This window comes from Macrobrachium nipponense, chromosome 1 (assembly GCF_015104395.2).
Source record: "Macrobrachium nipponense isolate FS-2020 chromosome 1, ASM1510439v2, whole genome shotgun sequence".
Classification (NCBI taxonomy): Eukaryota; Metazoa; Arthropoda; class Malacostraca; order Decapoda; family Palaemonidae; genus Macrobrachium; species Macrobrachium nipponense.
Window position 1 is genome coordinate 174884140 of NC_087200.1, and position 11958 is coordinate 174896097.

At 37.8% G+C, this 11958-nt stretch overlaps 1 protein-coding gene across 4 annotated transcripts in view; it reads left to right on the top strand.

The window, feature by feature from the left end:
• LOC135219863 (sortilin-related receptor-like) overlaps positions 1-11958 on the top strand; it is a 253800-nt gene that overhangs the window by 222653 nt on the left and 19189 nt on the right. For all 4 annotated transcript variants that reach the window (XM_064256986.1, XM_064256983.1, XM_064256984.1 and 1 more), the window contains 3 exons: positions 7479-7592; positions 11305-11418; positions 11583-11693. In XM_064256986.1, coding sequence (XP_064113056.1) covers positions 7479-7592; positions 11305-11418; positions 11583-11693 — 339 coding nt within the window. The remainder of the gene's footprint in view (positions 1-7478; positions 7593-11304; positions 11419-11582; positions 11694-11958) is intronic.

An 11958-nucleotide genomic window follows, 5' to 3' on the forward strand; every position in this document is an offset into this window, starting at 1 on the left:
AAGAGGAGAAGTCCACCTTTCTTGGCACTTACTTAATACAAAAGACCTAATAGGACCTTTTAGGTCTGTATGAGGCACTTTCCTGAAGGTTGTTTCTGGCAGAGCGCTAGCAGCTTTTGCTTCCCTGTCTGCAGTCTCGTTTCTGTGAATCCCCACGTGAGAAGGAACCCAAAGAAAGAGACCGACTTTACTCAGCACAATATATAAGAGAAAAAGTGACTCCTGAAGTTTTTGGATTAATGGATGAAAGCAATTAAATCTTTTGATAGCTTCTAAAGTGCTTTTAGAATCAGAGTATATGACAAAATTAGTGTCACTACTTTGAAGAACTAAGTCTAGGGCAGAGACTACGGCTGTTAATTCGGCAGTGAATATTGATGCAAAGTCAGGCAATTTAGCTGTATATGCTGTATCACCAAGGATAACAGCACACCCAACACCACTATCTGACTTTGATCCATCTGTATATATCTTCACATAATTGGCATGGGTAACGTCGTGCTCTAAGAATTTTCCCCTAATCTCTTCTTCAGTACAATCCTTCTTCTTAAATGATTTCTTGCATACCAATGCTTCAGGAATAAGCCATGGAGGATTTACAGGATGTTTTACTTCCAGGACTTTCTGGGATTTGAGATGGTTATCCCTAACATCCTCATTCAGTCGAATTTGGAATGGTTTAGAAGCTCTTGTACCAGAGAAATTCCGCGAGTCTGTTTCCTTAAGTACTTCAAAGGAGGGATTTTTGGGAGCACTTTTCATTCTAGCCACGTATCGCAACCCTAGCTCTTGCCTTCTTAGATCAAGGGAAAGATGATCTGTGTCTACATATATGCTTTCAACAGGAGAAGTTCTAAAAGCCCCTGAGCATATTCTCAACCCCATGTTCTGTACAACATCCAATTCCTTAGCTTGGTTTTTTACAAGCTGAGGAATAGATCTGACAGCCATAGTCTAGCTTGGAGCGACACAGTGAGTCATATAGCCTCAAAAGGGATTTTTTTATCAGCCCCCCAACTAAAACCAGAAACAACCTTTAAAATATTCAAAGATTTTTTTCACATTAATCTTTAGGGCATTTATGTGGCTGGCCCATGTTAGTTTGTGGTCAATAATCATCCCCAGAAATTTTACTTCACTTTCATAAGGAATTATAGATCCTCTTAAACTAAGTGTGGAAACTTCTTCCACACGCCGGCATCTGGTAAATCTTACTGCAACTGTTTTGGAAGAGGAGAATTTAAAACCATTCTCATCAGCCCACTTAGTAATTGCGTTAATAGACCTTTGCAGATGTTTACATACTGACAATGAATCATATCCTGTGCAGTATATTGCAAGGTCATCAACAAAAAGTGAGCATTTAACAGGAGGCAAGATTTTTTCAACCACACTATTTATTGCCACTGAAATGAGTGTTACACTTAAAACGCTTCCTTGGGGAACTCCTTCCTCCTGCACAAAAGGTTGGGAGAAAGAGTTTCCCACTTTTACCTTAAAAAATCTGTCCGTTAAAAAGGAATATATAAATCTGATCATTCTTCCACATATGCCCATCTTGTTCAATTTTTTCATGATGCCAATTCTCCAGGCAGTGTCATATGCTTTTTTGAGGTCAAAAAATACTCCAATGGTCTGACATTGTTTGGCGAATCCTTGCTGGATTTGGTTGGTCAGCCTCAGCAACGGATCAAGGGTGGAACGGTTTTTCCTGAAACCATAATTGAAATGATGATATATTAATCCTTTAGTTTCTAAGTGCCAAACTAGTCTAGTATTTATCATTTTCTCCACCAGCTTACACACACAGCTGGTTAGAGCTATTGGTCTATAGCTGGTGGCTAGGGAAGTATCTTTATTAGGCTTTTTAACTGGAACAACTATGGATATTTTCCAGTCGTTGGGTAAAATTCCAGTTTCCCATATTTTGTTTATAATCTTCAGTAAATATTTTTTGGCATCGTCTGGGAGGTGTTTAAGCATTTCATAAATGATTGTATCCTCACCTGGAGTTGTGGATTCACTAGAGGAGAGCGCCTCCCGTAATTCTCTCAAGGAAAACCTGTAGTTGTATGGTTCAAATTTTCCTGAATCGAATTCCAGAATCATTTCAGAATTCCTAATTTTTTGAAATTCTCGAGAATAATTCTTGGCGCTGGAAACTTCAGAAAAGTGTTTTCCTAGCTCATTGGCAACTTCAGTGGGCTCTGTGATCAGAGTGTCATTTATTTTTAATGAGGGTAATGGGGACGTAACAAATTTCCCACTCAGTTTCCTTATTTTGCGCCACACCACTTTCAGTGGAGTCTTTGAGTTTATTCCATTAATATAGTAGAGCCAACTTTCTCTTTTGGCTCTCTTATAAAAGCGGCGTTGCTTGGCTAAAGCACGTTTGTAGATTAATTTAGACTGAGGAGAACCACTAGTTTTGTAACGTCTGTAGCACTTCCTAGTAACTTTCCTCAGAATACCACAAGTCTTATTCCACCAGGGAACTGCAGGTCTACGAGGTTTGCCTTTTGTTTTGGGAATCGAGCCTTCAGCACTCTTCAGAGTAGATTCAATAAAGTAATCATAAGCATCTAGATGAGATTGAAATGACTCAAACTCCCTATCTAGTATGACGCCCTTACTGAATTTATCCCAATCTGCCTCCTCTATCTTCCACTTCGGTAAAACTTCAGATGGACCATTCACAGCATATTTTAAATGGATCGGGTAATGATCGCTCCCATTTAAATTTTCGTTAACAGACCAACTAAAATCAAGGTGGATGCTTGTTGAAGAGATACTAAGGTCCAGGGCAGAGAAATGATGATCATGAATACTGTGGAAAGCCATTGACCCATTATTATATAGGATAACATCATTCCTATCAATAACGTCTTCAATTAATTTCCCTTTACTGTCTAGAAACCGACTTCCCCAAAGGGGGTTGTGGGCATTAAAACCTCCTAGGAGAAGTAAAGGAGCTGGAAGTTGGTTAATTAAGGACTGAATATCTTCACTGTTTAAAACAAGATCTGGTGGAAGGTATAAGGAGCAGACGGTTATCCTCTTTTCCAAAATGACTGAAATAGCAACAGCCTGTAGAGTTGTATTTAATTATATTATGGAGTGCTGCAGAGCTTTATTAACAATAATTGCAGCACCTCCATGGGCCCGACCACCCCTTGGGGGAGAGGAGTTAAATATTGAATAAATTAGTCCAGGATTATAAGGAGAGTTGCCTAACATTGTCTCCTGCAGGCATATAATCCCTGGATTGAATTCATGAATTAAGACTTTAAGGTCTTCTGCACGGGCTCTGAGACCTTTACAGTTCCACTGAAGGATGTCAAACATGAATGTTAAGGTGGTAAAAAGTGCTACTTCCCACTCCTTTGAGGGGAAGTACTGTTCCTAGTGTGGAGAGGAAAGTTCTCCTTTATAAGTGACTGTTTCTTTAATCCCTTTTCATTTGAATTGGAATTTAGAGTTTTTGGCTGATCATATTTCTGGTTATGATTTTGATCAGAATTTCTACTGTGATTCTGCAAATCACAAGGTTCATTTGTCTTAGGGCGACAAGACTGATCAGAACTCTTATGTTTGTGGGCTGAAACTGCTTTTGGAACCACCTTTCTAGGTGGAGAGATCTCTTCCAAAACACTGAACCCATTTCAGGTTTTTATTTTAAAGCCATCATTATTTTGGGATGTATTCCTTGTGCGCTTCTTGGTGGTTGTAATTATAGTTTTGCTTTCATTTTTGTTTGTGGCTGTGACAATTGATGGCTCTGAAGTAGCTCTATCTAATTGGGCTTGGTCCCTTGGCTTATTCTTGTTGGAAGTGTTTTTGGAACAGCTTCCCGAATTGTTGATTGATTTTGGCTCCCTTTTTTTGGGAGGAGAGCCTGCTACTATCATATTAGTCACTTTTGTATTGACTTTGGTAGGTGAGTTTTCTGTACTTCTTGAAGTACAACTTTTGGTGTTGGACTCCAAGGCACTAGCAGATGAAAATTTCTTGACAGATTGGGGATTTTCATTATTTACAGTCCGTGAAGTAGCAGGTATGTGATGCCTATTATCAGATGCAGTTATTTGTTGCCTTAAATTGCTGGAACTTTTCATAAGTTTTATTACTGAAGCATAGGTAGAGTTGGCACTTTTGTTTGCCCCCATTACCACACTCTTTGCTTCGCTAATGCTGACATGTTTGTTGTCAGCCACTGCCAATACATCTTCTTCAAATCTGTATCTGAGGCAAGTCCTAGAATTTGGAGAGTGATCACCCTTATACTGAAAACAGTATTGGGCTGCTACACACTCGTCCAAATTATCATGCTCCGCAGAGCACATAGAACATCTTTTGTTGTTTTCACACGAGTTTTGAATGTGGCCATATTCAAAACATTTGCGACACTGTTTAGGATTTCTCTTATATCTTTTTACCTGCATCCTCTCGTGGCCAACAATGATAGTATCAGGTAGGTAACTGGAGGAGAAGGTTAAAAGGATAGCTGCATCCCCTCCAAGTTTTTTAACGTGAGATACACAAGGAGGACATCGATGGAGAATCTCCTCCTCTTCAAAAACATGCAGGTCTTTTGAGTATACTACCCCTTTCAGTGTGTTAAAGAATCTATGCGATGCAATAGATTCGATATTTCCACTTTCAGGAGGTTTAAAATTTGATAGCAAAATTGCTTGGGTTTCATTACCAGCTTTTATTAGCAAGTTCTTTCCATAACGCTTCAAGTTTCCAATGGGAATGGAACCTATCTTGCTCTCGATACATTCAGCAGCCTTTATAAAATTTTTTCCTCCCTCCTTGTAAGCTAGCAACATGCCATATAGGGGTAGGAAGCGCTCTGGTACATGGGGCTGGTCCATGTTCTTCATTCTTAGGGATAAAATCAAACGGCTCATCATTTAAGTTTTTCACTGAAAACACTTTCGTGATAAGAACTGAATCATTAAGAATGTGGCCATGGAGTCTTTGTTGTGCCTCACTAGCTTCCAAGGGTGAGGAAAATTTAACATAAGCAGAAAATGACTGCTTGTCTTTTTCCAGAACTAATTTCATTCTTTCCACTTTACCGAATTGTTTCATTACACTGTACAAACACTCATAATCTAATGACAAGTTTATATTAGTGAAATGAAGGACTCTATTATTAGGATCAAATCCACCAGATTTACTAACACCCTGGTGTCTCAATGTTTGGTTCTGTCCGATAGCCGAGCTCATATCCATCTTCAAGCCAGAAGTCGTTGCCAGTGCCAGTAAGTCGTCGGATCCAGGGGAGGGAAAACTTTTGTCAAAATCCATAGAATTATGCCGGTTCATATTCAGAAGTCCAAAAAGTGCGCACCCAAAATCCAAGAGCCCCGCTGAGACCCCAACAGCACATCAGAAAGGGAAATCAATGCAGCCTCTAATGCCCAAACTCCCCACCCCAACTAACCGCACAAGCCCACAAAGCGATCCCAGGATACTAAGCACGCACACACCAGACCACCTCACACAAACCGGCTCACCTACACACCCAAAACTGCTTGGTTTTATCAAGAAAGTATTGTGGATCAGTCAGGTATTCACATTCTCCACCAATGGCACAAGTGAGAGTTGATTCCCAATAGTCCACCCCATACCCTACCCTTACGGGATAGCACCAAGACGCTTGCAGTGGCCCAGGTATAAGCCTATCCGCCTGCTGGGAGTTCTGCCCCCACTAATGGGGACTGACTCCCCACTCCAAACGTATTAGTGGGCTTCCGGACAAAAGCCAGGAGTCCCATCCCAAACACCAGTCCCCCCTGGATTCCGATGGGCTGATGTTTGGAGATGGTTCCGCCCTCAAGGTAGCAATGGGAAGGTCCCATCACTACCTCTTGGGTCCAAACCATATCAGGTGGCGACTCAACCACCACAACTCCCACAATTAGTTTCGAATGCAAACCCCTTCCAAAACACGATCCCTTCTCAGACTCACCTAAGCAGTGAAATTTAACAAAAGTGGAAAATTCCACATATTTAATCCAAATGCTAATAAAAAATATTACATGAAGGAGAAGGATGTAGTAAGAATGAAAAAATTGCAGAAAGAAGGAAAAGTTCTGACTAATTTAGTTGGATCAGCAGCTGGGCCCCAAGGACCACTGAGAAAGCAACCCCACCAGGCATCAGAGCCCAGCTGCTGGTCCCTAAGCCCCCTACCCACGTCAAGGGGTCAGCATCTAGGGGGTCATGGTCCATGAGTGGAATGGCTAGATTAAAAGATAGAGAACCTTTGCTTTCTGCTCTTGGTGATACAGATGACCGGTAATGTCAAACCTCAGTGCAGATGGCAGAACACCTGTGCTTGTCATCTCTGCTCACACATTGCCAGCTGCTTCTGGTATCCCATTGAAGTCTTGGAGGTTGTTTTGTTGCCCACTTTGGGCCTGCCTGGAGATTGTTGCCCACTTTGGGCCTGCCTGGAGATTCTTCTTTGCAGCCTTGGCCAGGTGCTTTATTAAAAACACTGCTTTTCCTAATTCTGCTCCATGAATCCCTACTGTACATGGTGTAGCTGTTGGTGAAATGTGCTGTTTCACAATTTCAGAACCCCACTATTGCTTTATACACCTGCTTCCGTGACAGTCGACCATGGCTGAAGTTGGGAGTAAGAGGTAAAGTTAGAGCAAGGGGAAAATATGAAAGTAGGATACTCTTCCTCCTCCTGGGCAAAGAGGGCTACAGGTGGGTATGCTATTATGCAGGCTCATTGCAGGTTTTTTGGCACAAGGGGGGGGGGGGGGGCATATGGCTGGGGAGTGGGGTTGTGACTACCAGAACCTGAGAAACTTGAGCCAAAAAGAGCTATACTACTGGTCAGCAACATGAGCCTCTGTCTGGTTGTCATGGAGGAAGGACTCTCAAGGTGCTGCAAATGTCTGCAACAAGAAGAATCAGTATTTCCACCTTCTTAGGTCTGGAAAGGAGAGAAGGGGATTATGGGAAAAAGGCAGTGCAAACCCTTCATCACTGCAAATGATGTTTCTGAGAGACATGTTTCCAGATGTTCGAAAATGCGGTGGTGTTTTAAAGATTATGAGTGCTTGGGCAGATGACTAGTGAGAGGAACATTTAGTTAGAAAAATAGTTGATGTGAAGGTATCAGGACAAAGAATAGTAGGAAGGCCCAGGAAATCATAGAGGAGATAGTTGAAGATCAAATATAGGTGGTTATTTAAACAGATGCTGCATAAGAGGAGAGTGAAGAGAACTTATTACCAGTACATATGTAAAACCCATGAAGGGAATAACTTGACTTAGAAAATTAATGATGCAGGTGTAATGTAGGCCTTGAATTTGTCAGTTGCTTAGTGGCCTAAGGGTTGTTCACTCTTGTGCAAATAATCTTTACATTTTGCATGTGGTGTAGCTTTTCTTGACTACCAGCTGTAGTGCACTTTGACTGACATTCTTATTTGTTCGTGTTCTTGCAGTTTGTAATACCAATGAATGGAAATGTTGGGATGAAGCATGTATACCTCGAGGAAAACGCTGTGATGGTCACCCCGACTGCCAAGATGAAAGTGATGAAGATGGATGTCAAATAAGTAAGGAATAGATTGTTCTCTCTTTATTTCAAATTCATATTTTACATTGAATTATTCTTTTATTAAAGTTAAGTAACAGTTTTGTTAAATTATCAGACACAGACATTGTTCAATAATGCCACAGCTGCCAAAACTATAAAGGGGATGGAGCTTCATCAAAGTTATTACGTTTGTTGTTTGGTAGATTTCCTATAACTTTAAACCGTAAAGATTCTACGGAAGTTCTATAATCATTGATACTTAAATGTAGTAACACCATCTATGTTATTCAAGTTGTTTATGTGGTTGTTTTTGTGGCAAAAGCTCACAGAAGAATATCAGTCATTCTTCTTTACAACCTATCATGAAGATACTTAAATGCAGTAACACCATCTATGTTATTAAAGTTATTTTTGTGGCAACAGCTCACAGAAGAATATCAATCATTCTTCTTTTAAACCTATCATGAAACCTTACTCATAATCAATGTTATGACACCAAAATCAAATAAAATTCATAAGCAGAACTGTAAAAAGTCTCAAACAACAAGAGAAAAGGTTTTAAAATTTGGGCAATATCCAAAGAAAACTGGAACAATATATGAATGAATGCAATTCTTTATATATGAATTAATGCAATATTTTGATCTGAGAGAAAATGAGCAAAGCCTACTTTTTGTAAGCATGGGCCTATAGTATTTAGTATAGAGTATAGCACTACTTAATTCATTATACTTTCATTTGATAGATTGAGTGATAATATTTTTGAAAAGTATTTATGAGAGAGAGAGAGTGAGTGCTTTTGTGTGAGCATAGTCGTATTCGCAGTTACTTGATTCTATAGTAATAAGTGTTTTGGTAGAATCAATTAATAATGCATTTTGTATATATGTTAGCTATTAGACTTACTAGTAGTAGGCCTAGCAGCTAATGTTCAGTAGACTAAATACAAATAGTCATACATTCACCCATGCTTACCAAACTTATGGCACGTCTAATAATTCATTACCATTTCTTGTAATTAAAAGACCAGGTAGTATATCAAAACACTACTGTAAACGCTGACACATACTGATTTAAACAACTGAATTGAGAAATAGCTGTTTGCTTACATCATTTACTATAATTATTGCACATTTAATAAGTTATGTTAAAGTTAACTTGTTAATACTTGTTAATTCTCATGGTCACTTCCATAAATAAAAATAAAATAAGTTTTTATTCTTCCCTCACACAAAGGAGAAGGCCTTATGAAAGAATATCACTAGTTTTAAACTGCAGGTTATAACTATGGCTGAATAAAATGAATAACTGGCAGTCTGCAAAATATTTAGGTTAGGTAGAAGTGACATCTTAAACTGAGAGAATCTTACATTTACTTCTTTAATTTTTATTGCTTTATAAGTACAGTAATTTGCATTTTTAAAATCCAACTTTGATAATGTACAAGGAGAATGTATCTCCAAATGATGTTTCATCACAAATGATGGCCATGAGGTTGTCAGTTACATAGTAGGTAATGAGGTTGTCTGTAACATAGTAGTAGTACTCTGTCAGCTGATATTTGTACAGTTGTATAAATCTTAGCAATGTAAATGGTGTTTGATCACATTGTTTATATTCTGTAACAAGATAATAAGACATGCAATACTATACAGTGTAATTGTAAACAGTAAGCAAAACAAGTTGTACTAAAATCATCATTATTCTAAATATAACTACTGTTTTACTTTTCCAAATGGATACTTCCACCAGAATTTTTTTTTTTTTTACAGTTAGCGCTTTTTGAATTTTAGAATTATGAACAAGAGATTGTAAATCTGTAATAAGGGTTCTCCAAAATTTGTTTTCCACATGGTCTCTAACCAGAAACTGTTACAGAAAGAACAACTAACAACTAGCTCTATTAAGTGTTTTAGTATACTGTAGCCAAACTAAAGCTGGCATGGATAGTTCTCGTATGTAGGCTCCCTAAAACAAAAAGGTAATGTTAAAGAGAGTTGGTGGTAGTGTAGAAAATATAAACCAGGCAGCAACTCAAAATATAGGCATAGCATCAGGAAACTAAGCAAAAACGAAACTGTTCTGAAAAAAACTGGAAAACGTAATCACTGAAGCTACATTGCAAGAAAGAATTGTTTTGGGAGAAATTTACAGACTAAAATTAACAAAAATTTTTAAAAGTTGACAAAATCTCCAAGATCAGCAATGGTTTGATTCAGGTACTTGACTGACGAATGGAAGAATGCATACAGCATTACAAGGTTATTTTAGGCACATGGCCCCTCAGAATGAGACATAGTCTCTTCAGTATTTAAAGAAAACTCGGGTGAAGAGGAAAACTCATTTCTCTTGTTCCTTTATTTTCTCTCACAAAGAATTCAAATTTTAAAAGAGCTCAGGGAGATCACAGCAGGTTCCATAGTTGTTTTTTATGAATCTCAGTCCACTATAAAATTCACAATAATGGTTCAGATATGACAAACAAATTGATACAACAATTTACAGTCACAATCTCAAATTTCGCAATAAACTCTGAAGAAGGAGGGCATAAATACGACAAGACACGGTGTGGGTGAGAAGGCACAGGGTATGGGGAAACTTTCAAACGCGAACAGCTCAACAAATGGGAAAACAATATTTGTTTTTTAACACAAACACAGTTTACCTGATGAAACACACTACAATTATCATATAAGAAATGTTTAGCATTCCTTATATGCCATATATTGACACAATGTAAACAAATAGGGAGCATTCCTTTGGACGCTACAACGTATATTTTAACAAACGTAAACACAAGCTCGAGAGCATTATCTTGGTCAACAAACATACATTTAACATTGTGCATGGAATGTAGTGAGAAACTAAAGTGATTAAGAAGTCATCTTTTGGGAATAGCAAATCTTAGTCTGTGTAAAATCCAGCTGGTCCTCTTCTCCTACTGACAATCATGTGAGGGTGAAGAATTACAGGGTGGTGTGCTTACCTTAGTCAGTAATAATAGAGCAATTTTTTGCAGATAGTTTTCAACTTGTGTACTTACATCTTGATATGGTCAGGTTTTGGTTTGAAGCAGTAATCAGGTCCAAAGGAAATTGTTGCTTAATATGTGTAACTAGTTTGTGGATAGTTCTAAACACTTAAATTTTAATATCTAGTGTGAACCAATAGCCAGATCCAGTACATATTGTTGCTTAATTTAATTAGTCAGCCTACTTTGTACAAAGTTCTAAACATTCTTTTAATATGGTTTGACTGCATTCAAATTATTTGCAAACAAGTTAGCAAGCATTACAATCTTTCAGACTTAATTACTGCTTCAAACTAAAATCTTATTGCTGTATAACATAATACATATTTTATTCATGAAAGTATTAAGAGCAGTATCTTACTCTTCACTTTAAATTAGTGCAAAGAAGGAGACCTTGTGGGATACTACTTTTAATGGGGATGTGACCCACAAAGCCCAGAAAAGAAGTAAAAATTCTACATATATAATATAAGAAGCCTTTCATAATATATACATATTACTTTCATGTAGTATAGTATCTTAATTTATTTGATTAGTAGTATTCACACTGAAAATGCTAAATTCAAGTGCATTTATATGTCATTTATGAAAAAACTAGATGAAAATCCTTTAGGCAAAACTCATGTACACAATAGTAATTATAAATTTGAGGCCAGTGTCAAGTATTGAAAACTTTGAGCAATGATTTTTTTTATTGCAGCCTGTGAAGTAGGTCAGTGGCAGTGTGATGATGGACACTGTATTGGTGAAGATCTTTTATGTGATGGTGAAGTCAACTGTGAAGATTATTCTGATGAAATAAAATGTAGAACGGGTATGTTTGTGTTTTCACGTAGGTACATCTGATATGTAACTATCTCGGGGTATTAATAGGTGTACACTTAATGTTAATATTTTGAGTACAGTAAAAGGTGCTTATATTTGGAGTAGTACAGTAAAAGGTGCATGCAGTGCTAATTCATTTACTCTTGTTAACAGAATGCGGGCCAGGAAAGTGGCAGTGCCATGACTTGTACTGTGTTGATGAGAATCTTCGTTGTGATGGAATACCTCAGTGTTTTGACTCTTCTGATGAAGAAAATTGCTCAGGTATGTGACAAGGAAAGATTATACATTTGCGAGATGAAATTGATTTTGCTATAATTTTGCAAAAAGTTAATGTATGATTATATGGTGGCTCTTGCAGATTAAAAACAAGGCTATTCATGAAGTTATAACATGAATGTTTTGTTTAAAGCAAAGTATACCATGGTCTCACAGTCATAAATTTACAAAGTTTAAAGTAAAGCACAAAGTTTTGAAGTTTTATTAACAGATGGAACTCAAAGGCAGTGAAATTATATGAAAAACATGG